Source organism: Engystomops pustulosus, chromosome 5, assembly GCF_040894005.1.
Source record: "Engystomops pustulosus chromosome 5, aEngPut4.maternal, whole genome shotgun sequence".
NCBI classification, from domain to species: domain Eukaryota; kingdom Metazoa; phylum Chordata; class Amphibia; order Anura; family Leptodactylidae; genus Engystomops; species Engystomops pustulosus.
This window is the reverse complement of record NC_092415.1, coordinates 65,380,743-65,407,362: the sequence shown is the minus strand read 5'-3', so window position 1 is coordinate 65,407,362 and position 26,620 is coordinate 65,380,743. Positions and strand designations below refer to the sequence as shown.

Below are 26,620 nucleotides of genomic sequence, written 5' to 3'. Positions count from 1 at the left end.
GTATAACTTTTCATTACACAAACAATAACATCAATTTGCTGAGACAGGGAACACGCTAGCAAAGAAGAAAATAATGTTTCAGTGCAGCATTGCTTGAGCCTTTTTTTCTCCACAATGTTGGTCAAATATAGCTGGAATAAGCTGGAAAAATAATGGATGTTGGTTGTGGTTGGCCACTTTACCTCATTATTTTTGTAGTGTGTGTAAGTATAGGGGGGCAGAATATTATATTATATTCTGCACTGCTTTCTTTAAAGCTTCCTGGCTCAGAATCTTCTTTTACCTCATCAGCTGATATTTCTGTCCATAAAATTGCTGGAGATCAAGGGTCATGTGATCTCCAAATATCCATATCCAATATTCCTTCCAAGACCTTAAGTTTGTATTTTTGAATACTAGCATAAGATCCTGGGAGGGAGATTGGTCATGGACCGTTAAAGGGAACCTACCACCACGAATCTACCTATAAAGGTAGATCGGGTGGTAGGTGGATGTAAGGGACGTGAGGATAGCTCTTTTTAGAGCTAATCCTCACGTCCCCGCTAACTTTTGGGAAACTTTATTAACCTAATATGTAAATTTAGTTATGCGGCTACTGGGTCGTGGAGTAGCCGGCACGAGGCTACACAGCACGGCTACTCCACGCCCCAGTAGCCACATTACTCCTCCTACCCTGTTGTGTGCGGCACGCAGCTCCTCGTAGCTGCGCGCCCTAGTCCGATATGATGGCGTTCTGCGCATGCGCAGAACGCCGGCTGAGCAGTCCCAGCTCCGAGGCTGGAGCTACTGCGCATGCGCAGTAGCTGGCTTATCAGACGAGGGCGCGCAGCTACGAGGAGCTGCGCGCCGGACACAACAAGGTAGGAGGAGTAATGTGGTTACTGGGGCGTGGAGTAGCCGCGCTGTGTAGCCTCGTGCCGGCTACTCCACGCCCCAGTAGCCGCATAACTAAATTTACATATTAGGTTAATAAAGTTTCCCAAAAGTTAGCGGGGACGTGAGGATTAGCTCTAAAAAGAGCTCTCCTCACGTTCCTTACATCCACCTACCACCCGATCTACCTTTATAGGTAGATTCGTGGTGGTAGGTTCTCTTTAAGATCCAAAGATTGCAGATATCCCTAGTATTGTGTAGTCATCCTCGGTGACACATCATCTTCCTCACCCGCTCCATTCTGAACATATAGTAGGGGGCGATGCTTAAATAGCCTCCTTGCTCTGGAAACGTCGATGGAGACATTGAGGGCGCGTCCACACGATGCGTTTTGGTTGCGTTTTGAAACGCATTATAACAGCTGAGGAGAGGTGATATGCCTAATTACATTACTGTTAACATTTACGTTTACAAAACACATAATAAACGCAATGTTAACACATGCATTAACGCATGTGTTTTGTTAATTCATGTGTGAACATTGTGTTAACAAATGTAAACAGTTATGTAATTGGGCAAATCACCTCTCCTCAGCTGTTGTAATTTGTTTGAAAATGGAACGTGTGAACGTCCCCTGAAGCTGGGGTGAAGGCTCCGCTGCTCATGTTCAGATTCGGGAGGAGACCTACCATATGTGTGCCATGCGCAAGATTTCAACTGCTAGGTTTATATTCCAAAACAAATGACAGGTTACCATTAAGCAGGAATTTGTCTCAAATTCATATGACTATAAGAGAGCAAGCGCTGCAGGAGATAGCATAGGGCAGCCGACATTGGAACCAGAGGGGATAAATATGCTTCTTAGATTTATTTTTCTACCAGACTGCATTTATACAGCCTTGTGTGTGTGTGACCTGGCAACCTCTTTAACACTACAGTATTCATAACATAATTGTAGTTCTATGCACCCTCCACAACATGGGAAATGGTTTATTTGTATATGTTCTGTATATGATGTTTCTTTTTCTGTGTATTTTATTTTAATTCTGCTACATTTCAGATACTACTGTGTAGGCCAAATCAAGTCATCTGAAATGCCTAATTGCTGTTTTGTTTAACCTGCTCTTGTCCTAACAGACTATTTTTTTGTTTTTCCAGTAATGCGACCCCTTAGCATGTCTCACAGTTTTGACTTGTCAGGTAAAATGCGCACCTGGCGTATTGTCTTTGATGTTGTGGTCCCTCCTTCATGTGGTCATTTGTCAGAATAGTCGTTTCTGTCATGGTCAGAAAAACAACTGCTAATTGTACAGGTCATTGTACATTATGCAAGTGTCTGGACAGGTTGGGATAGGGTGGGACTATATGTCTTCTTGTGGGTGGGGGAGGGGGGAAATTTTTTTTTGTTTGTTAAAAAAAGAAGTTGAAAATGCTCAATAAAAAGCTTTGATTTAAAAAAAAAAAACAAAAAAAAAAACTGCTTCAAAATGGGCAAAAGCAAGTGGTAAAAAGGTGGTGTTGACCACCCCCAGTAGTACAGTATTCATGGACAATCCTCTTCTATTACCAGTAACATAAAATACAATACAAATAATAAAACCATCAATGCTACAGAAAGTCACCATCCAGTGCCACAGTGACACTACTACGTACACTGTCCACCTGATATTTTCTGAATATGATAAGGTCGGGTATCGCTCAGTGCTTCACACTAAGAAGACAGGTCTTGTATTTGCTATGTTGTATTTGCTGCTTAAAGAAAGTGAAGCTTTTTTTAAATAAAAGTTAAAGGGGTATTCCCACGAAGACTAGTTTCTTAAATATAAACAGGATAACAAAATAATACATTCTCTATTCACTGTTATTAACAAAAATACAGCATTTCACAGATATAATTCCAACCTGTCTTTATCAGTCCTGGTGTATACAATATCAGTTGCCCCTAGACACAACCATGTAACTTCTGATCTAGGGTTGGCAGCCATCTTGGATTTCTGTGTGACGGCCGTGGAGCCGAATTACTCTATCTCTGCTCGCTGCACTCTAGCCTCACCCCCCTGCAGTCCTGGACGGAGCTCACACTGATACACAGCAGCAGCATGAGGAGAACTACAAGCTACAGATAAATAAGTTGTTTATCTGGGGAGGGAGAGGAAGACCTAGCTGATCTAGTGTGTTGTGGACGTAGGAGAGCTGACTATCATTGTGTGCAATAGGCATCTCATGGATCTCATAATTTCTGATCAGTCTCACTAGTATCTGACACATTGAAAATGTGCAAAAGCCAAATGAAAGTGTATATAAAACCTGAACCCTAATAATCTAACCACATTGTCAGCTCACAGAACTAGAGGGAGCATAATGTGTCTGCTTAGAGAGACCCTGCCCACACTCTGGAATATTACATTGTCCAGCCTAGGGAGTGATGGGAGCTAAAACAGCAATAAAACTGAGTGAATTGTGAAGTAAAGGGTTAAAAATGATCTTTATTGTGTTAACATCCCTAGGGTCTTGAAATTGGAGAAATCTCTTTCATGGGAAAACCCCTTTAATACATCTACATCATTCACACACATAATATCAAGGTAACAGTTTTGTTGACCATTATACTAGTGCTATTCAGAGCCTATACCTTCTTGGTGGGAAGCAGTAACATGGCCCCATAAAACTACTGCATTAAAAACACATTGGCCACATTTATCAGAATTAGTGCAAACCGCAGTTTGCCTCACTAATGTGCAGGGTGCGCCAAATTATTGAATACTAGCGCACGGTCTTCATTAATCTGGCCACCGTGCACTGCTCGGAGAGTGTGTACCAACTGTTTTTGGTGCACATTTAAGATACAGGGGCAGATTTACTTACCCAGTCCTGTCGCGATTCAGCGGCGCGTTCTCTGCGGTGGATTCGGGTCTGACTGCAATTCACTAAGGCAGTTCCTCCGACGTCCACCAGGTGACGCTGCTGCCCTGAAGTCCGCTAAGGTCCGCCGGAGTTCACGATCCGTTGCTGGGTGCAGGTAAGCGCGTGTCCAGCAACACTTTTTTTAAAAATTGTGATGGTTTCTCCGAATATGTCGGGTTTTCGTTCGGCCACGTCCCCCGAATTCTGTCGCATGCACGCCGTTGCCGATGCGCCACAATCCGATCGCGTGCGCCAAAAACCGGGCAATTCTGCATAATCTGCATTTCTGTAAACCAAGGTTTCATGCAGTAGATTTATAGAGGAAGCTCCATAGATTTGAAGTGTTTTTTTTTTTTTTTTTTTTTTTTTGAGAAAATAGTTGGACCATAGGCATTGAACACTATACATGGCACAACTTTGCGCTCATCTTCAGGCCTGTACCAACATGCTCAAAATGATCACTTTTGCCCTTTCATTACACTAAAATACAGAATAAAATATGTAAATATGTTTTTAAAGGTGGGAAAAGAAAAACTTTGCCTCTAAGCTATTTTGTAGGACAGAGGACATAGAAACAGGTTAGGAAAATCTCCAGTCACACATCCATATATAATAATAAATATTAATAATTCCTTTATTTATATAGTGCACACAGAGCTTTCCAAATTGGTCGCTGTCCCCAATGGGGCTCACAATCTAATCAACCTACCAATGCAATGGGAGGAAACCAATGCAAACACTGAGAGAACATACAAACTCTTTGCAGATGTTGACCTGGATTGGACTTGAACCCAGGACCCCAGTGCTGCAAGGCTGTAGTGCTAACCACTGAGCCGTTGTGCTGCCCTATATGGCAGCCATGAGTTAGCAGCTAAAATGACAGCTAGCTCTTGACCGCTATGGAGGTGAATTACGCAGGCTCAGTGTTATAAGCGCACCGTGTCCGAGCTGTGCGGCTGAACCACAAAAAGTAGGGTATGTCCTATTTGTGCCTGGATTTGCAGCATGACTGCTCAGCTCTCTATGGAGAGGGAAAGGGTGAGGAATGCTGTGTGCTACAGCCCAGGCTACAACCCGGGTGAGCACATGGACATGTGAATAGAGACTTACAAGAATTTGCCATTTAGGGCCTGACCTGTCTCTCATCTAGCCAAACCAGTTCCTTACACTGTTTTATGTGATGCAAAAACAGTGAAACCGTTTGGCTACAGTTGGGATAAATAAACTGTAATGGCTATTATTCTGCATCATGTCATTAGACTTCCTGCTTGGTGTAATAGGGGCTGGATCACAAGGTAGCTTGAAGCCAAAGTTTGTAGCATGCTTAGCCTTCTTTCCTAACGTACTCTAATATAGTGACAGATGTTTTGGGGGATAAGGCTTATATTTTGGCTGTAATGCTTCATCTTTATTCATACATTTTTATGCATTGGTTTTCTAAATTTTATTTCCAGTAATTATAAAAAATTTTCCTGACCATGAGAGAATTTTTTTTGTCATTCTGGCATTCATTATCATTTACCATTTTCTTTATTACCCCACATCTTGTGTTATATACAGATACCTGTGCTGTGCTGTACTTGTATGTTGCAGTGTTTTGTATTTGTTTGTGTGAAGAACTGTTCAATGATGTAGTTACACAAGAACAAGGTTTTAGAGACTGTCTTCTTGTTAAACATGTAATGAAGCTCTGGTTAAAAGCATTTTTAAATCTCATATATCTCTGATATTAATGGCATAATAAATATCCAGGCCTGATTAAATGAACATGCACCCTCTTAGATTTTGAGATCTTTTACTTTTCATACATATCCAGTGAATAGTTATCCTTGAAGGGTGCATATTTTGCAAATACAGGCAGTCCCTGGGTACCGTACAGGTTTGTTACCCAGGGATTTTCAAAATGTTTTTATGTAATGGGACCCAGGATTATCAATATAGCTTCATTACAGACACCTTACAGATGATCATTGCAGCCCGGGTCTAAAGTAAAGCATCAAGAGACCATCACCAGAGGTCACAGTGGCAGACGACTGTAACTAGGGGTCGTCTGTACGTTGGATGTCTTTAAGTAGGGGACTGAAATGAGATCAGCCCCTATAAGTATTTCTTTAACAAATTAAATAGCTTACATTGTAAATGGTATCTGTACAGCAAGTTTGGCAAGTGTAAAAGTTTGGTCCTTTCTTCTATGGATCGGGCCTTTTGTTTTTATCGTATGTTTCATGGACAGATTTTGCCTGAATTGCTTCTCGGTGTTTTTATTTGTTTGTGCAGAAGCAGTCTGTGCATGAGTTAAATATAAAGGCTGAACATTTAGATCTAAACATGTCAATTGGAATGGTTACTTAGCCTCTCATAAATGTGTTAAAGGGACACTAATCAGGTAAAATCGGGTAACAAACTAGTACCACCATCAGGTTGGGTAAGAAGTTTCCTTTCTAGTACTCCCTCTTTTTTTGTGAAATCTTTACCTATAAAAAAATCCCCACCAGAGACATGTGAAATCAGCAGAGAACAGTCATATTTTGCTTGAGATGAGTCAAATTTAGAGGATGCAGGTGGAGTATCACTTCTAGAAAAATGTAACCATTTTGTGATTCCTTTGAGCGACAAAACTGAAGATACAGGCAGTTAAAGACTTACGTCGAACTGTGAGCCACAGATAAAGCTCCAGTTTCCACAAGATTCTTTAAAGGGAACCTGCCATTAGGATTTCACATTTTGAGCTAATGACAGGTTCCTATATGCTATTTGATAACAGCAAAGATTGAGTCATGTGGAGTATGAGCAAGGCAGCCAGTCCTTGTGTCATCCTGAATGTGAAATCCTCAGGACAGTTCCCTTTAATTGCCTATAGCTCTGGTTCTGTATATATATATATATATATATATATATATATATATATATATCTCTATCTCGCTAGATTTGTTCCATAATTAATGATTAAGGATAAAAACATAATCCTATTTGAACCTGAAAATTCCAGTATAAATGTATATAACTGTGTAACTACAGTATAAAATCTCATTCAAACCCAGAGGTCTAAGCATACAGAATCTGTATGTAAAGCGTGAGGTTTTCTGAGGTAACTCCTTCATTGTCCACGGCAGCGGTGGCCACTTTGTGCAGCTGTTCCCTTAAGTTTTCCAGTTTCAGCTTTAATGTATATTTATTCAGTCAGTGATACTACAGTAATGGCTGTGTAAAGCTCCACGTTCACACTCTCAGTATGCAACTCGGCAGCATCTTCTGCTTTTATATGTGTCTTTTAGTTTGCCTATCATGTAAGCGCCTGTCCTTGTTAATGTGTTTGGGTCCCTGTTTTTTCCATACATATTATTCATTATTAATAATGAAAAAAATAAACAAAACGACTGTCCTTAACCTGAAAAACATTGGGCATGAAATTGCCAACATGGGTTGTGTACTGCATTAGAGTTACTTTAGAATGAAGTTAGATTAAATTACGATGACTTTTCACCAACTCCATCAACTCCAACTATTTGCGTCCACTAATTCTGGAATTTTCTTACTCAACTTCACCATTTCCAACTAATCAATACCAATATGTTTGGTTCTCTTCTGGCTGTGCTATAGCCCAGGACCATCCATTTGACAATATAGATGTATTTACTTTAATTTACGTATAACTATGCTAATTAGAGACTCTGCTGTCAGTTGGTTAGTCCTGGGTAGGAGCAGATAGCCTGGCACTGGCCATTTGACAATGGAGAACTAACCATATTGACATCGATGGCTCCTGAGCAGTGGAGGCTGTCCAAGAAGATGTGAAGGTGGTAAAAAGTTTGCCTTCTATTATACGTGTGTGGCAATCGAAGCATATTTCTCTGTGTAAAATATGGTAATGTGCAAAACAAAAGTGTACAACTATAAAATAAAGCCATGCGTTAACATTTTTTTTTTTTTTTACTTTTCAAATTCAGATGTTTCAACTCCAGAAGTTATAAGGAAGCAGCCGAACCGCACAGTGTTAAATGGAGATTTAGTTGATGGGTCCAGAGTGAACGGAAGACTCATGCCAATGACAGCACAACGAAAGAGGCTGCTAAAAGCACCAACCCTGGCTGAGCTGGACAGTTCGGAGTCAGAGGTAAGTGCTGCAATTGCTAAATTACCACCTGGAAAACTTTGTGAACATTGCAGAAGGTTTGTGTGACGGTAAGCCATGTTCTGGATCTGGATCTGATCCACCATGTGAGAGTAGGAGACAGTAGGACAGTTTAAGGAAGACTGTTTTTAGACATTGGTTTAGAACTTAAAGACTTGAAGGACAAAAGGGTGTTGATTTGTAAAAGGGGCGCGAGTTTACAAGAATGGGCCAGTGTTTCCAAATCTTGCCACATTTTTCTGGGGTGAATGAAAGCTTCTGTTATACATCTAACTTTGTTTACGACGGTCTGTAAAAGACCATATTAGTAAATCTGTCCTGTTATGTCTTGATACACAGTGGAATATTTGCTATTTATTTTTATAAAATATCTTGAATAACAATTCCCTTATTTATATAGCGTATACAGATTACGCAGCGCTGCAAAGAGCTTGCGAAATCAGTCCCTGTCCCCAATGGGGCTCCCAATCTAATCAACCTACCAGTATATTTTGGAGTGTGGAAGGAAACCGGAGGACCCGGAGAAAACCCACGTAAACACAGAGAAAACATTTTAACTTGAACCCAGGTCCCTAGCACTGCAAGGCTGTAATGCTAACCATTAAGCCACCATGCTGCTGTTGTACTGAGTATTTATGTTATCCCCTGTCCACAGGTCTACAAAGAACGCCTTTAAAAAAAGAATGTTCTGTGACGGACCCAAATATAGATTAACAGCGTTATACGGAAGCTATTATATTTAATGTATCTACTATACATGGACTTTACCATAAGAATTTCAAATTTTATTAAACAGTGTGGTGTTTTTCTACAATCTACATGTATCACTTACCGGGTTAGCAGTTTTAGATTTCTAGGGTACCCATCACCAAGCATGGGTGCCAGTTCTTTTTCTCCAGTACATCTGTGGTGTAGAGCTGTTTGGGGTTGAATCAAAACTATTTCTTTTGCGCACACCCTTATAGTACATTAAACATCAAATAGAAAGTAAAGGCACTGTTGTGACATTGTGTAAGCTTGCAACAGGATTGTTATCATGCAGGGCTATGTTGTGACCAGTAGGTCACAGGAATCACATTCTTCACGTCAAGTGGCCGTGGACGACCCAAACGCCCTTGCTCCTGTTTTTAGGGCTTTGCAATGGACTGATGAGTGCCATGGATGTTTTTCATTATCTACCAGACTATTAATACAGTAGGCAGTGTCTAGTTTGTAGAGTGAAGAATCACATCTACTGTATTTTAATTCTTCAAGATGACATAAAACTTATGTCTACAGCTTGATTTTATTCTAAGCAATCAGTCCTGTGTTTACCTATAACCCCCAATATTGTCCACCGTGAAAACACCTTGTCAGTTTAGGTCTGATTGTATCTGTTCTACTTCATTACTCTAATGATCACCCTACTCCATAGTTGGATAACATCTCGTTACATAAATAACAGTAATAACTTTGTTAGTTGTGTCCTGTGTCTGTGTGCGTTTGGGTGTGTTCACTTTCCAACGTCTAGACAGCCGCTGGCATAGTTGCTCTATGGTTGTACTGCTTTTTTTTTTTTTTTTTACTTCAATTTTTGTGCTCCAAATAGTTTTAGGCAGAATGACCAGAAAGACTCGAAGGATAAGGATCAGGTCTATCTACAATGTATTTTTGTTTACAGAAACGTATACATTTAACTATTTGAGTTTTTTGGAAATAACCTGATTAGATGCTAGAACTATAATCTACCAGTCACCAAACATGATGATAAAAGGAAGTTGTAACTTTACTACTTTTAGTTGTAGTTGGAGAGTTTTCCTATTGTGCGGGTACTTTTCTGTCAAGAAATTGTTGCAGGCCAATTTCTGGAGCAGCAAAGATGGCGTCTTATAAACTTTTGCAGGGTACACGTTGACCCTACTGGACTCTGATCCTAGCATTATAATTAATCTTCTTCATTCATTATCTTCTAGTGACAGTTGCTCAGGATCTCTTAATATTTTGACTTTTTTTTTTTTTTAATGTTGAATTTTTTAAAGTTTCATGCATGCTACTCTGCTTGTGACTGCCTTGTACAGTTATGCCAACCAGGTTTCTAATGGTTTATGAAAAGATACTCATATCATGATTGTATAAACTCTGCCACATATCACACCCTACCCTGGTATTCGTGTTTCCCAGCTGTAGCTGAGTATGTGGCTATTCCTTGCCTTCTGCACACACTGTGACTCACTAGCCTCCTGTTCATACATGTGTACAAAACAGGATTTCTTAAATACCACAGTGTGACACACAGGATGTGTTTTCTGACCATGTGAATTTGCATACTCATCTTTCAGGAAGGATATGGATCATATCATAAGCCATTATCAGCCTTTAATTTGATCAAACTGCTTTTTTTTAATGTGCTACTTGCATCCACTTATGTTAGAGCTTTATACACTAACACAAAGGGAATGTTTGATGCCTGTGCTATCTTCTTACTCTGCCAGCTGTGGGGACAAACCAATGGGAAACTTTTTAAGAAGTTACTTCTTTTGCACTGTCAGAAGAATAAAGCAGAAATATTATGTTTATATGTGGCTTTTATGTTTTATGATTAAAATGTGATGGAGACTTAGTACAGGATCGAGTATATGTGAAACATATACAAAACATTTATGGAGATGTCTCTTCATAGTGAAAAGGAATTGGTTACTCCAACAATTTGTAAACCACTAGGGTGCAATATTAGGAGACATACACAATGCTACCGAACAGGTGAATTTTATTTGGAAGGTGTCTTGGTTGATAACCGTGATTCACATTTTCAGTTAATGTTCTTCATTTATTAAATTATGAAACTGTGCCTAAAACCACATGAAAACTGATTACGATGCAGTTGCCGTGCCGTTTTAACCCCAAAGTATGAACCGCTGTATCGCGGTTTAAAAACTTTTTGATGAACAGACCCGAGGTAGCTTCGGCGTTTGATGAGCACGACCGCGCGCAAGCCTCCATAGGAAGTGCCGGAGGCGTCACACGCACATGGCCACGCGCAGCGCCGAAGCTGCTTCGGGTCAGTTCATCAAAATGTGTTTAAACCGCGATATAGCGGTTTAAAACACTAGCAAAGGTAAGCTCCGGCAGCAGCTCACCCTGAGCTTGGTGCCCGGTGTTTACAGCTAATACCTACCATTAGCAGTGGTAGGTTTCCTTTAAATTGCATCAGTGGTGTGTTTTGAAGGTTTTATAACTGTCCCGCATTGCACTAAGCCTGTAAAAAAGGACTTTTATTCATTGCTATCATCTAGTCAAGTAGGTGGTTTGCATGACCAAGAAGACAAGCTGGCCTGCCTACTTTTTGTGGTTTTACCTGAATTTTGGAGGTGACCGATTCACTTTTCAGTATACCGGTGTTGTCATTCAGCTTTTTTGGCCAAATCACTAGTTTTCTTAGGGTGATGCAACACATGGCGTTTTGAAATTGTTTTTGGTCCGTTTTTAAGCAGTCCATTAAAAAACATGCGTTTTTGTCCGTTTTTTTATTGTGAAAATTCAGAAAACCTGTCAAAAACGCATGCGTTTTTTAATGCATGCGGTTTTTAATGGATTGCTTAAAAACGGACCAAAAACGGTTTCAAAACGCCATGTGTGGCATCACCCTTAGACTTATATCCTTTGTGAACTTCATAATTCGATGGCTATGTTTGGCTCTTTATATGTCACCCATTATAATGTATACATGAAAGTGCTGCTTTGTCATGTAGGCTTGCAGATTACTGATCCTCCATGATTACTCTTACTTAATCACAGAGATTTCCCTGCCATAAATGCTTGGTTTGCTGGTGTGTGAAACATGCAACAGGATTATAGATTAACTAAAAGGAGATTAGTGTTTATTAATTTCTACTTACTAGGTCAGGCTGTAAAACAGCCATAGCTCTAGTCCATACAACCATGCTGCATGATGGGTACCAGACTGTGCCAGGAAACATTCTCTGAATTAATCAGAAATGCTAAGAATCATGAGCCTTACTATGTACCAGTAAACTTATTGATAATTTCACATTTCTCTATCGTTTAGGAGGATACAGTGCACAAGTCCTCCAGCAGCAGTAGTGTCTCCAATTCCCAGCCTGACGATGCCTCTCCAGGAGCTGCTGCAGGGAGGAAAAGTGAGTGATTCATGAAAAGAAAATTTGGGGAAAAAAAATGAAATTAGAAAATGCATGATAAAACACTCACATGGTTGTTATATTAAAACTTCAGTGACTTGTAAAATACATATTTTTACCATATTGAACATATTTTACATGTTCTTTTTGTATTGTTTCTTCAGCACCTCCAAGGTTCTTGCCCATTTCCTCCACACCTCAGCCTGAGAGGCGGCAAACTCCACAGAGGCGCCATTCTATAGAGAAAGAGACTCCTACCAATGTGCGCCATTTTCTTCCTCCAACCCGACAAAGTTCAAGATCTTTGGTAGGCAAACCATCTTTGCCAGATGACCCTGGCATCCCTTTATTTACATTTTTAAGTTTTATATATAACATAACCTAAGAGGCATTGAATGGTTTTAAAGGAGCTATACAATCTATTACTTATCACATGTAAAATAATATTTCAATTGTATTTACAGACTCTATCGGGAGATTTTTTTATGCCTTCATCACCAGTTTTCTGGCGGAGCAGGCATGTGAATCTCCCCATCTCTGCCAGTTAGTTTTTCAACCCCACGAGCTATAGTAAGAAACTTACTATAGTTTCTTCCAGAAAACCGGCAAAGGATAAAGCTGAAATCTCCTCCAGGTCAGACCTGATCTAAACAGGTCTGACCTGGAGGAGTTGTCATCCAGATATGCTAAGAGACTGGAGCTTCTCAGTAGATGGCGGATTGGGCTGTCGGCGGGAATTGTAAGTTTAAAATGCCAGTCTTAATAAACTTCCCGCTATGTGTTTGATTATCCTTACACCAGTGTAGACACCACTTTTAGGCTAGTTGCCCACAAGCCAGTTTGGTCTGATATGCTGAGGTTAGTCCAGTGATATAAAAGATTGGGTCTGGGAAAACCTGCCATCACACAAAGCAAGTTTCTCGTACTGTACTAGCTAGTGGGCATCCGGCCTAATTATAGTGTGTGGATTAAAGGACTATAGACATTATAGGGAACCTGTTATGACCATTCCATTCAAACCTGCAAACTACCACTAACTTGTTATCCAGGACATAAGCAATGCTTTTCTTGGGTACTTCATGGTGTCTCCCCGGGATATTATTTAAAGCGTACCTAGAGGGGAAAGGGGCAGCTGAAGCAGTCTTTGTGCCTAAGTCTCAGGCTTTTCATTCATTCTTCCTCTCCTCTGAACCATCCAGGTAATGTGAAATAAAGTTTTAGAAAGTAGTAGCAGTATATTGTATGTAGTAGCAGTATGTTGAAAAAGGCATTTTTAAAATCCGTATAGCTTTAGCTATTGGTACCTGTCACCAGCTAATAATGACATATCCCAACTTGGCTCATTTCTTCTAGTATGTTGGCTTGACAAACTTACTTGTGCGGACAGGACAGAGCGAAAAAGTTCCTGCTGCAGCGGGATGTCCTAATGCACAGGATAACGCTGGAAAATAAGACATATTAATGTATAATATATTGTCTGCTGGCCGGTACTGTAAACAGTTAATACTGTGCCGACGCTGCTGTCCGGTCCTGCAAACAAAAGTCCTTGTATCATATTTTGATACTTCCGTCCTCTGCGCAATGTGCGGTCTGTGGCGCCGGCATACAGCCTGTTTTCCATGGACTGCACATGATCGAGTGAAGGAGGCATCATGAAGAGATGATGTTATTGGAAACTAGTTCATATAATCGGATACTTTATTGAGAATTTCCAAAAATATTTCTTGGTTGTAATTGTAAAATGATCCGGAATAGGTGCAAGAAAAGGAGGATATAAAAGGAAAGGAATTATTGGGATTGTTATTGTATTTACTTATAGTTCCTTTGAGTGGTGTATAATAACACAACGCATAGTTGTGTTAACCACAGTTATAGCTAAGGACCCCCTCTTCCTGCTAACAACAGTGAGAATGGATTTCCTTGTGTTGGTGACCACTTGCCAGGGGTAGACATATCGGTAGTTATCAGCTGTGCAAGCCTTCTGGCTTAAGTTATAGTAAGGTTGCGTTCACGATCGGTAACAAGCACTACAGTTTTTTGCATGTACACAAAAACACAATGTGTGAAAGCCCCCTCATACATGAAGTCCTCTGTAGAAGCCCTTTGTAGTTTTGACCATTTAAATGACAAAAAGCTGAAGGTTCTATAATAGTATTAGTGTTAATAGGAGCAACGGTACTCTCAACTACATGGTAAATACCCTGCTGCCCCCTAGTGTACAAAATGCATTAATGAAATTGACATTATCCTCATTAATGTTCTTCTCGGGCTTGGCCAGCCAGAATACAGTGATACGTTTGCCTTGCTATTGCCTTTAGCCAATGATAAGTCTGTATTCACACTGTATTAACAATGTTTTGCACTTTAAAGAGCTTTAAAATATACACAATATGAGTAACTTCTATGCTGAATCTGTGGGGTCTCTGAGGCCCTGTTTTATTTTGGCATAGTCTGGGCTATAGATTTGGCCGAAATGCTTTGATATTTTTTGTAAAGGTGTGAACAAGGTCTTAAAACCATTAGCATTCTGTCAATGGAATTGTGCTTCACACTTCTATTTTTGATTCTGCTCACCATTAAATCAGAAGAAGGTTTATGACAAATCATAGGATTACAAGGCGATTGACCACTGCCTGAAGCTTTCATTGGGGAATGTGCCCTTCACTCTCCTCCCTGTTTATTATCCAGGTTCCTAGGATAACCAGTTTCTTTCCAAGGATGGCTTTCCGACACACAGCTTCTTTGTTGGGGTCTCATCCTTTTGAAGCAGCCATTTTTGGGGCGGCAGGGGCTATGTTTTATCTCTTTGAGAAGGCTTATGCGGGCAGGTGGAGAGCCCCCCAGGTTTGCCTCTTTATCTAAAGTTGGAAATTGATCTTTCCTCTGGATAGGAGCGGTACTTAAGCTGTGTCGCCTGACCCGCTGCAGCTTCCGCTCTATCCATCTCAATGATTTTGCAGTGGGAATAAATCTACATGTGATTTTGTCATATTTTATGTAATCATTCTAATAAGAAACTAGAAATCATTATGAGAAGGACATCAAACTGATAAAGCAACATCAACATTTAGGTTGTATGAGCCTTGAAGGCACATTTCTAAGATCCAGATCTGATCTTATCCCATTCAGGTAGGAAAAGATGAAAAACAATCAGTAAAAATGTTGCATAAAGTTTGAGCTGTCCTTACTTGTTCTTTTCTTTTTGATTCTGATAAACATTAGCATTTTATCACTAACTGACACAAAAGAATATTCAATTTAACACACTAAATGTTTCCAACGTAATAACTCTTTCACAGTATATAATATTGTGTACTAATAATATTAAGGAAAGTCTATGCATACTCTGTAAATCCTCCTGAAAATGTATCCAATCTAATCAGAATGTGTGCACTCCCCATTGACATGGAGGAATTGTAATACACAGGTGATAATTTTTAGGAGGAATAACAGGCGAATGCTACTTTACAGTATTATAAGAAATTATGCTCCAATATTCCGGTAAAATGGAGAATAAAAGTATTTAAAAAAAACAGACGGGTAACAAGAGCCGAGAGGTCATCTTTAAAACAGCTAGTCTTTTATACAGCGGCTGCATAGAATTTAACTTTTCCATTGTGGTCTCAATAATCTGCTATGTAAACTCATTGTGTTTAATATATACTTAAATAATCTTTTGTTAGATTTTCATATTTTAATAAATAAGAAAATTGGCTCTTCAGTTAAATCCTCTGTAAAGCACATGTATATCACTACTAATTCTAAAGAGTTCTTTATATAACCTGAATGACTCAGTTAATACATTTTTTTCCTACAAATCTGATTTCTCCATAAACCAGGTTAGTCTCCAGGTCACAGATGTACCCGAAGGGGTATGTTTTTTGGGTTTTTTTGTTATTTTTTTAAGAATCTAAGTCCTTTACAGGATAACCAGGTGATCTTTCTCTTTATTGGCTGGCATGTGTAAAGAGTTTGTCTAGACATTTGATGTTCTATCCTTCCAGCTGATCATGGGGGTGCCAGGGGTCAGACCCCCCCAATCTTATATTGATGACCTTTTCGCTGCAGATGTCATCAATATCAAATTCCTGGAAAACACCTTAACATTTTTCACACATGACCTCCAGCACAATAAGAGTTAATGCTTGGGAAGAACGAGGAATCTTGTAGGAGCAAAACATTTTTAAAATGCTAATGTTTTCCTGGTGGTTTTTTTTTATGAAAATTTCTAACTTAAAGGCAGAATATTAAATATGTTTTTTTGTGAATAGTGAACCAAAATTGAGTTTAAAGAGCAATTTCCACTAAAAAATATGCTTCCACTAAAAAGGCTTTGCCTTTCTGTAATGTGAGCAGTAATTCTTGTCGCTAAGGATTCTCAGGCTCCTGAATGGGGCATATCTGTTATTTTGCCAGGAAATCCGAGGAGTCATGTATTCGACATAGTAACCTAGGATAGAGGTGCATTGGCGACTTGGCAGAACCCTAAAACCTTTATGCCAGTAACTGGGAAAAGCTGAACGGCCAATAAATTCTCAGTGATGAATATTCTGCCTTTAATACACTCAATATAGACTGTCAGCGATGATTCTGCCTGCTCATTTTTTGCAAGGAGAAAGTTTATTCTGTGGTGGGTTTTATGATCATTATGTTATTTTAGAAGACAAAAATGAAAACGAAAATATAACGTTTCCACCACAACTTATTCTGGAAATCTTACAGGCTATAAACATGGGCAGCCTATACTTAAACACCACAGGATAAGAATCTCCATCTATAATCAGTTACTAACCATTCCACTAACTACTCTGCGCACTTCATGTATATAACCAATTGGTGTATTCACTACAGGAATTAATGATAAAGTGAGGGGAAAGGCCCTACAGTCTTCTGTTGTGTTGCAGAGGAGCTATGATGATGTCCTTTTCTATTGTAATTTAGGCTGGTTTTATGTACACTTTCTTACACCCAGGTGTATCCAGTCAGTACACCTCTATACCTACCTACTACTAACAGAGGTGATTGGTTGGTGGAGTTTATAGTTTTGGCTTCTGTATGTTGGCTATGTCTTGGTAATTCAAGGTGTTATATTTCAGGAGGAATTTTGCTATCCTGTAGAGTGTCTGGCTCTTACTGTGGAGGAAGTGATGCACATTCGCCAAGTCCTGGTGAAAGCTGAACTAGAGAAATATCAGCAGTATAAAGATGTCTACAACGCACTAAAGAAAGGAAAGGTAAGAAAAAATATTTATTATCTTCAGCCAGGTCCCAGCTTGTGCACAGTTTTGGCAAACAGCATCTATCCTTTCTTTTTGAAGCAATAGCAAGTAATACTACCTACTAAACCTCCCCATTATATGCAACCAGGCCTCCATGGTGTATGAGCGGGCTCAGAATAGAGAATAGTTGTGAGATTTTTGGGGGTTCAGTGATTTATGTTGAGTTTGTTGAAAGGTTAGTTTAACATTTATGCCAGGACTATACTGGGACTAGTCATGAAAGGGGAGTTTCTAGCTGGAATTGTCTGTGATCATGTTGTAAGTCAACTTAATTCATTATGAAAGCATGAATGATTTCTTTACAGATCAACAACACTGTTCTTGTTTCTGTGACTACCAACACAACTGGCTAGAGACAGGAAGCTGGAAAAGCTTTAAAGGGAACCTGTCACCAGGGACCTCATTTTCACTAAAGACAGATTGTAAAAGCCCAATGACACCTGCAGTGCAAAAATGCCTTTCTGCCTTTTATAAGCATTTGCATTACAACATAATGTATTATAACTTACTCTTGCATCCTGACAAAATCCTGGGGTAGTCACAGGGGCTGGGCTTTGGTTTGGATGCATTTAAAAAAACAACATGTGACTTGTCTGAGCTACAGGCTGCCTCCATCTTTGTGCTCCTGTACAGCCCCAGGCTGTGACCTCTGAGAAGGAGCAGGAGGAGGAGCTGTATAGGAGCACAACAGTGGGGCCTGAGATCTGAGGAGTGAGCAGCACAGACAAGTCACATGTTGTTTTTTGAAATGCATCCAAACCAAAGCCCAGCCTCTGTGACTACCCCAGGATTTTGTCAGGGTGCAAGGTAAGTTATAACACATAATTATATTGTAATGCAAATGCTTATAAAAGGCAGAAATACATATTTGCAATGCAGGTGTGATGGGCTTTAGTGAAAATTAGGTCCCTGGTGACAGGTTCCCTTTAAGCACTGTGGTCAAACGCTATCAGCATCATAATGACCTTTATGCTGTCATTGATGGCCCTGCATTCAGGGACATTGTAACTGGGTCAACTTATGTCAGCTGAATGTCAATCACAGCAGAAGGAACATATCACAACTTAGTTTTTTTGGTTGATGCCATTATGCTGGTCCATGAAAGAACCATGGTCTGAAAGGTGTAAACCCGGTAGAGGTGTGTTGGGTCAATTTCTGCTGTCGGGTTCCCTTCAAGCTACAGCAATAATCCAAAAGAAAGCAATAGATTTTATCCCATCTCGCAATCAATGAAAATTCCTAAAGTTTCAGATAGTTTTTTTGTAAAATACTTAACATTTCTTTCCCCTAATCTCCAGTACATCTCCAATGCTGTAGTGATATGATGTCTACAGTAACACATTGGCCCCACTTTCATTGTCAGGACCTCAGTGACCTCCCATCTGTAGTATAATACTGGCCATATGCTGGGGGACCACTACGAACATAATGTACTGTAACTTTGACATCGTTGCCACACCAGATGTGGGAAACACAGAAGTTTTAAAATATTTTCCTCATAATAAGGCCCAAGGGATTAATTAATGATTCATACTTGGGTATATTTAATGAATTGTTTACTACACACAAGCTAATATAGTAACTCGCCTAAAAAACAAAACTTGTATGTGTTCAGTTCAGCCTTGGCACAAGTTGTCTCCATCTGACTCCACCAACTGCACAGATCGCATATTTCAGAATAACACTGTACAATTTTAGTTAAAATTTCCCCATGCAGTCTGAAGTCTAACCTCCTTACACACCTAGACAATATTTCATTTAACAATTCAGCTCTGTAAGAACATCTTTTAATCTATCAGTTTTTTTGTGTAAGTAATGCTGATTTAGATATACTGCTCAGGGAAAATGGGGAAAAAAAATACTTTGCTTTAATAAATAATTTTTTTTTAAATGGCTCTAAAATTGTGGCATATTCATCAATGGTGAATGTCTACTGCTGGGCCTAAATTATATGCAAATTAGTCCAGATTGCCATCTATAGCTTTATTACTATCTGCTTGACTATTATTAGCTGTACTATCTTACGGGAGTCTAAGATACCTCCCTCTACATTTATACTACAGTTGCTGGTAAGAATTAAATTGCCATTTCTCCATCATGTTCTGTTTTTTTTCTCTTTATTCCACAGCTTTGTTTATGTTGTCGAACAAAGAGATTTTCCCTATTTACATGGTCTTACACTTGTCAGTTCTGTAAAAGGTAAGTATACAAATTAGCTTTTTCTTGTATTTCACATGCGTTTAATTAAGTCTTACAATACAGGGAATGGAAATTCTGCATTGATTACAGCAGTTTTACTCAAGTGCCAGACAGTAGTCAGTATCTGTACATGGGATGCCAGCTGAATGGTTTCCACAGACCTCTGTTCATAGATAGATGACAGTCCACCAGTATATTTGTAATTGCTGACAGGCCGGTTTACTGATTTACCACAGATCTGCCGGGCAGTACCCAATAACGTCAGTCGTAGTCGTAACGATTAAATGATCACTGCTCACTGATTAAATGAGCCTCCTATCTGTGCTGCCGATTCTGGTGCAATGAAATACCAAATGCATAAAAATATAATTCTTGAAATTTGCATTTTGAACATTTTGTTTTCAGGCCTCGTTGTTCGTACAGTGTAGGAGGGGGAAGGGTCGGCAACAAAGCGGACTCAAAGCAGACTTATGATAGGTTTTAACTATGTATTAAAATCCCTTCTTCATGTCAAATTTTACTTCAGATTTTCACAGTGAATTTCCTCATTTGAAATGCATGGAAATTTGAGGCAAACCCCCAATGTTTATGAAATAAACACCCCTTCCCACTTTTTTTTTCACAGGCCTGTGTGTTCTCAGTGTTGTAAAAAGGTAAGTTTGACAGAAGATATTATTTTATATCTATTTGTGTATATATGTATATATAATACCCCTTGAACTCTTCCTTAATTTAAAAATTGGCAGCCACCAACTTAGCCTATATGCACATAAACTTTTTTTGAACATATGAAAACCATTTTTACAGCCAGTACACATCACCACTCCCTTCAATTGGCTCATGCACAAGCCCGTGGACTACGTGACCACAAAAGATGGCCATATTGCTACCCACTCAGTCCTTTGTTGTCATCACCGTGTGAGCAGTGATCACCTGCTGATGATGCATGGGATGCAAACAATAGTCCACACAACATTTGTTTTTGCGTTCCATATAACCACCCGATGTGTGCATATAGTTTATTGATATATTAGAGCAACACAAAGTATCAGGTATTTGTGATGCTTAAAGAAAATGATTCATATGTATTCAGCCCCCTGTAGTCGGGTCCCCCTAAATAAAATCTAGTGTTTCCAATTTGGCTTTAGTAAGTAAATAGAATACATGGAGGAAATTTGTTATGCACTCTATATGATGTAAGCTACCCTGTGCTGGACACATCAAGAGGCTCTGGAGGTACAATTCTACATCTTTTTGGTGTAGAATTGCGCTATTACCTGTGACTGTTCAGTCTTGCTCCGCCATTGTGCAAGCTCCCCTTCACACTCATCAGTGCCCACTTGGTGTAGAGCTGATGTAAAGGGGGAAATCACAGTTGTTTCAGGGCTTGTAGCAACAGGTGTTGTATGTGTTCAGTGATGCTTTTCTTCCTTTGCGTTTGAATGCAGCTTTACTACAGCTGAAAGCCTCAGAGGTTTGTGAGATAACATTGGTGGACAAACACCATCCTGAAAAATAGGAACACACCAGCTTGCAAAATAAATTTATATAGTGGGTACAGCAAGCATATGGACAAAGGTTCTCTGGTCATGTAAGAGCAAAATGGCTTCAATGCCGAATACTATGTGTGTAGGAAAGCCAACACTGCACATCACCCTAATTGCACACCATCCCTACCATGAAGCATGGGGATCAGCTTCATACTGTGTAGATGCTTTACTTCAGCAGGGACTGGGAAGCTCGGCACAGTTGATGGGAAGATGGATGGAGCTAAATACAGGATAATCCTGGAGGAAATCCTGTGAGAAGCCGTAAAAGACTTGATACTAGGTCATAGGTTCACCTAGGAACCAGCCAGACCTTGACCCTAAACATACAACCACAGCTAAAATTTAATGGTTTCAGTCATAGAATATTCATGTGTTATAATGGCATGGTCACGTTCCAGAACCTAAATCTTAGTGCTAATCTGTGGTTTGACCTGCAATTTGCTGTTCACAAACATTGCCCGGACAGTGACTTGAGCTAGAACTATGATTTAAAGTTGGACAAAGATTCCAGCCCTAGATGCGTTGGAGACATTCCCCGATAGACTAGCAGCTAATTTGATTTCACAAGGTAAGGGGGATACTAATGCATCTCACCCTTTTCATTTACAAAAATGTTTCACTTTCTTAACACTTCACAAATACTTCATAGTTTATCATAAAAATGCCAATAAAATATGTTTGTTTGTGGGTGTAAAATTTTAAATATTGGCAAATGTTCAATGGGTATAGGTGCTTTTTCAGCCCACTGTATGTATGTTTCCAGTAATCAATACATGTGTTTATGGGTTTTTTTGACAGATGAGATTACCGTCTAAGCCATATTCTACACTTCCTATCTTCTCTCTCGGACCTTCTGCCTTGCAGAGAGGGGAAAGCTTCATAAGACCAGAGAAGCCTGAAAAGCCTTCCACCAGTCATCACCGCCCCCTACGGTCTTTGCCTAAGTAAGTAAAGCCATTGTGTCTCTGGGCTGTGGTCTCTGCTTTTGTTTCTCGGGTACATTGAGTAGTGTTGATTTGAGAAAAAAGTTTTTTAAAATGTTATCTGTTTATACTTTATACTATGTGCCTTTCTTTGTTATATAATGTTACTATAATATAGCAGACACATAGGTAGATGAATTATTAATGGACACCTGTCATCAGGTCTCTGTCACTAGTCCTGTCACTACTACCTGTTGGAGCACCTCACAAGGATCCATCCCAGCCTTTATCTAGTTATTTCATACATTATTCATTGTAAAATCATCTATTTTTTATCATGTAAATGAGGCTGGTCACATGGTCAGAGGCAGTGATGTCACCCCTGTTACCCCTCCTCCCCCCTCCTCCCCCTGCTCATGTCTGTGTGTAATGTATAGTAAAGTATTGCTAGTGTGTGTGCTGCATCTGCTGACATGCTGCATCCTCCTAATATACAGGTGAGAGACACAGACATCAGCTACACATGAATCTGACACAAACACACACACACACACACACACACACACACACACAGGCTGCAGGGGGCGTGGCCATCAGCACCAGGAAGCACATTATTATACAGCCTCACATCATTATACAGGCTGTCAGTCATGCACTGGGGGTGTGGCTGTGCCTCCCACTCATGAATAAGGTGGACAGCTTGAATATGCTAATGCTTCATTGGACATTTCACAGGTCATTTGCATACAGCTTTAGGACCTCATTGCTTAGGTTTACAGGCATGTAGAGGGACAATAAAGGGATAGAGGCAATGCTCTCTAATGGCAGTTTATGAAAATATATTTAGTTTAGGGGGGTTATTTTGCATGACAGGTTCTCTTTAAGGCCTTCATTTTGATGGTAACACCTGAATGTGATTGTCAGGCACAGTAAAATATTTCTATACTATACTCAAAGATTGTCTTCCTCAAAATCCAATCCAAAATTTACTTAGAGGTTACTGCCCCAGTTCTGTACATACACAAGGTCTTTACTAGATGCTAAATAGCACACTTGATACAAGGAGACCTGAGCAAATGTTCAAAACATGAGATAGTATTCATAATCCGGAGACAACCAAGCTGTCCATGGCTTGCTGGCAAGCATGTTGGTCTCTGATGAGCTGAACTTGCAGCTGATGGATGGATATGTGAGGATGGACCCTCACAGTTAGCTGGATGGTCAGAATAGGTTGTCATTTTAGTAAACTGTACCTTTAAATTTTGCTTGCAATTTCGACCATACAAACCTGCAGATAATTTATGTTAATTGTTTTAACTTTTTATTGGTTACATTGAAAAATTATCAACTAAAGGCTGATTTCTAAAGACTAAAGCTGGCCTCCCAAAACAACATATACATCCCCTTATACTTCTTTTTTTCCCCCTCAGTCTTGCCAAACTGTTAGCAAAGCATCACAATTCTTAACGCCATGATAAGTATCTGTATGGAATTCCAAATTCTGGTGTTGGGGGGAAAAAAAATTACTACTACTCTGTAGTCAGTGATAGCTACCTAATACTGTCCATAGCTTTGTATGGTCAACTCTGCTGGTAGAATACCTTAAACATGAAACAAATGAAAATTCTGTCAGCAATGATCATATCCATAGATGCCCAGTACGTTGACCCATTTACTAGCATTCATTGGTTGTCAGACTCCATTTAATACAACTACCTTGTCTTTATAGGTTGCCCTCCAAGTCGAAGTCTACTGACAAATCAGATGATGAGCTTCAGTTTCCAAAAGAGCTCATGGAGGACTGGAGCACGATGGAAGTATGTGTGGACTGCAAAAAGTTTATCTCTGACATCATCAGCTCCAGCCGCCGCAGCCTGACGCTTGCTAACAAGAGGGCCCGCTTAAAACGCAAAACGCAGTCCTTTTACTTGTCTTCTACTTCTGGGACTTCTGAATTCCGCCCCACAGAGAGAACAATAAATGAGATTTGACTCTTGTGCCTTTTAATTAGATTTTATTTTCATTTGCTTTTATCAACATGAATGACCAATTTGTTTTTTCCTCCTTATTTTGTAAACGGCTTGACTAAGCTTGGATTCTGCAGAATAGCACACGACCCTCTGCATCGACACATGATGCAGCCTACTGTTTGCACTGGAAAAAAGCGACAATTGTCTTTTACTATTTTGTTTATTTGTAACGGAACTTTATTGCATGGAGATCTGAATGTCTACCTGCAAGATAAGCTCATGAGGGTAAAGCTAGAACTGTTACCTCAAAGACACTAGTACATATCCCAATGTTCTACTAAAGTAGTAGGCCTCTTTTATGTTTCTTTTACTCCATCTTCTCATTCATGTATGTTTTATGTTTTCTTTACTAATCATGTGATTTAGCTGTCGCCAAAATGACAATGAACGATGTCTTCATGCAGGAGAGCTGCTTTAGAAGAGTAGGATCTCTGCTGAGATGTTGAAGCTTCAGGTATTTTCTGGATTAATGAGATAGGGTACTAGTAACTTCAATGTTTTTCTCAAGAAGTAACTAGCTGGAGAACCACAGCACTTTTATTTCTTCCTCAGTGCCAAATGAAGTCTTCCCAGACCAAATGTCATTCTATCCCTTCATTGGTTGATACAAGATATAGATCCACATCAGTTTTTTCCCCACTAAAGATAATGTAGTGGGGATTTTCATTTTTGCCTTTGGCCAAAACGATGTTGACTAACTGTGTTGGTTTCTGAGGCACATGAGTAGTCTACTGGTATATACTGTGTAGTATACAGGCATGTTATAGCAATATGGTGGAAAGTATGGCAACTTAATTGGTACAATGCAAAGACTAGTCAGAACCAGCTGCCAAATGGCTTATCACATTTACACTTATTTTTCCTTAATGGGTAAAAATATGTATTTACAGTAATTAACTTCCCTAATTGGTATTCAGTATTTGCCACAGGTAAGGGTTTTTGGATTGTAGCAATATTATCTGATAGGGGGTGATCAGCCTGCAATTCATTCCTAGTTGTAAATACTGAGTTGTACCAGAGCAGGTTTAGAGTTGCAGGGTTATGCCCCGACTGGTCAAGTTATAGCATTTACTATCAGGTTCACCTTCCGAAAGCTGAAAACCCTATATGTAAATACTTGTACTATATTTATTAATAACTAGGGTGTATTCTAACTACAGACAGGAAGATTTGACACTGGAGGAGAGGTATAATTTATATGTACATTGACTGTAATAATGTCCGTTTTAGCATAATAATATGGCAGGATTTTCTGTTTAATGTTAACCTTGCTGAATTATAGCTCATTTGTAATAATTTTATTTAAGGTTTTCATTTTGTAGCTGTAGGATAAGTGTACGCACCAGCTGGTGTGCAATGTAAACATTTGTGACCGGTGTTTATTTTACTTCATTTTTAGGTCCTTTTAGCTAGCTGGCCATGAGGTGAAGCCTGCAGTGCTTGCCTCATGGTAGCCCACAAGGTGCATATAACATTTTGACAATTCCTCTGGCACTCTAGCAAGCCCAAACCAGCTACAGTGCCAAAATTACTCACCCCTGACATGTGGTGACTCCAGCCTACATTGATTGTAGATGTCCTGAACTCTGTCCCATGATGGATCTGTTCCCTCTTACCTGTTTTACCTCCTTGTACATTTCTCCACAGTGGCAGCTGCAGTGCTTCTGTGAGAACAATAAAAATGCCTTGAAATCCTGACTGTGTACATTTCTTCAACTAAATATGGGTTTTGTAATAAAATGCTATGTGATTCATGAAACATTCTCTTTGGTAAATCATTTGTAAAGTTGGAAAGGGCAAGTTCATCACACCACCAAGATAGACAATCCAGGAGATGCTCTTAACCCCTTAACGACTTGGCCTTTTTTAGTTTTTTCACTTCCATTGTTCACACCCCACCTTCAAAAATCTATAACTTTTTTATTTTTCCACATAAAGAGCTCTGTTATGGCTTATTTTCTGCGTAACAAATTGCACTTCGTAGTGACGGTATTTAATATTCCATGGCGCATACTGGGAAGCGGGAAAAAAATTCCAAATGCAGTGAAAATGGTGAAAAAACACATTTGCGACGTTTTCTTGTGGGCTTGGATTTCACAGCTTTCACTCTGCGTCCCAAATGACATGTCTACTTTATTCTTTGGGTTGCTACGATCACAGGGATACCACATTTGTACAGGTTTTATAATGTTTTCATACATTTAAAAAAATTAAAACCTCCTGTACAAAAATTTTTTTTTTGATTTTGCCATCTTCTGGCGCTAATAACTTTTTCATACTTTGGTGTACGAAGCTGTGGGTGGTGTCATTTTTTGCGACTTTTGATGGCGTTTTCATTGCTATCATTGTTAGGACTGTGCTACCTTTTGATCACTTTTTATTAATTTTTTTATATTTTCCAAAATGGCAAAAAAATGTCATTTTTGACTTTGGACGCTATTTTCCGTTACGGGGTTAAACGCAGTGAAAAACCGTTATAATATTTTGATAGATCGGACATTTTCGGACGCGGCGATACCCAATGTGTTTATGATTTTTACTGTTTATTAATATTAATATCAGTTCTAGGGAAAGGGGGGTGATTTGAATTTTTA

The 26,620-nt window shown here is 39.4% G+C and overlaps 1 protein-coding gene across 4 annotated transcripts in view; it reads left to right on the top strand.

Moving 5' to 3' along the window:
- The window catches only part of SPIRE1 (spire type actin nucleation factor 1), a 111,369-nt gene extending 85,648 nt beyond the window's left edge, over nucleotides 1-25,721 (top strand). The window contains exons 9-18 of one of the 4 annotated variants that reach the window (XM_072152272.1): nucleotides 2,032-2,073; nucleotides 7,725-7,891; nucleotides 11,955-12,045; nucleotides 12,210-12,352; nucleotides 14,734-14,889; nucleotides 17,142-17,279; nucleotides 19,453-19,523; nucleotides 20,149-20,176; nucleotides 21,872-22,017; nucleotides 23,726-25,721. In XM_072152272.1, the coding sequence (XP_072008373.1) occupies nucleotides 2,032-2,073; nucleotides 7,725-7,891; nucleotides 11,955-12,045; nucleotides 12,210-12,352; nucleotides 14,734-14,889; nucleotides 17,142-17,279; nucleotides 19,453-19,523; nucleotides 20,149-20,176; nucleotides 21,872-22,017; nucleotides 23,726-23,987 (1,244 nt within the window). In that variant the 3' untranslated portion in view covers nucleotides 23,988-25,721. The remainder of the gene's footprint in view (nucleotides 1-2,031; nucleotides 2,074-7,724; nucleotides 7,892-11,954; nucleotides 12,046-12,209; nucleotides 12,353-14,733; nucleotides 14,890-17,141; nucleotides 17,280-19,452; nucleotides 19,524-20,148; nucleotides 20,177-21,871; nucleotides 22,018-23,725) is intronic. The other 3 variants (XM_072152273.1, XM_072152274.1, XM_072152275.1) reach the window with 3 other exon arrangements.
- The last annotated feature ends 899 nt before the right edge of the window (nucleotides 25,722-26,620 follow it).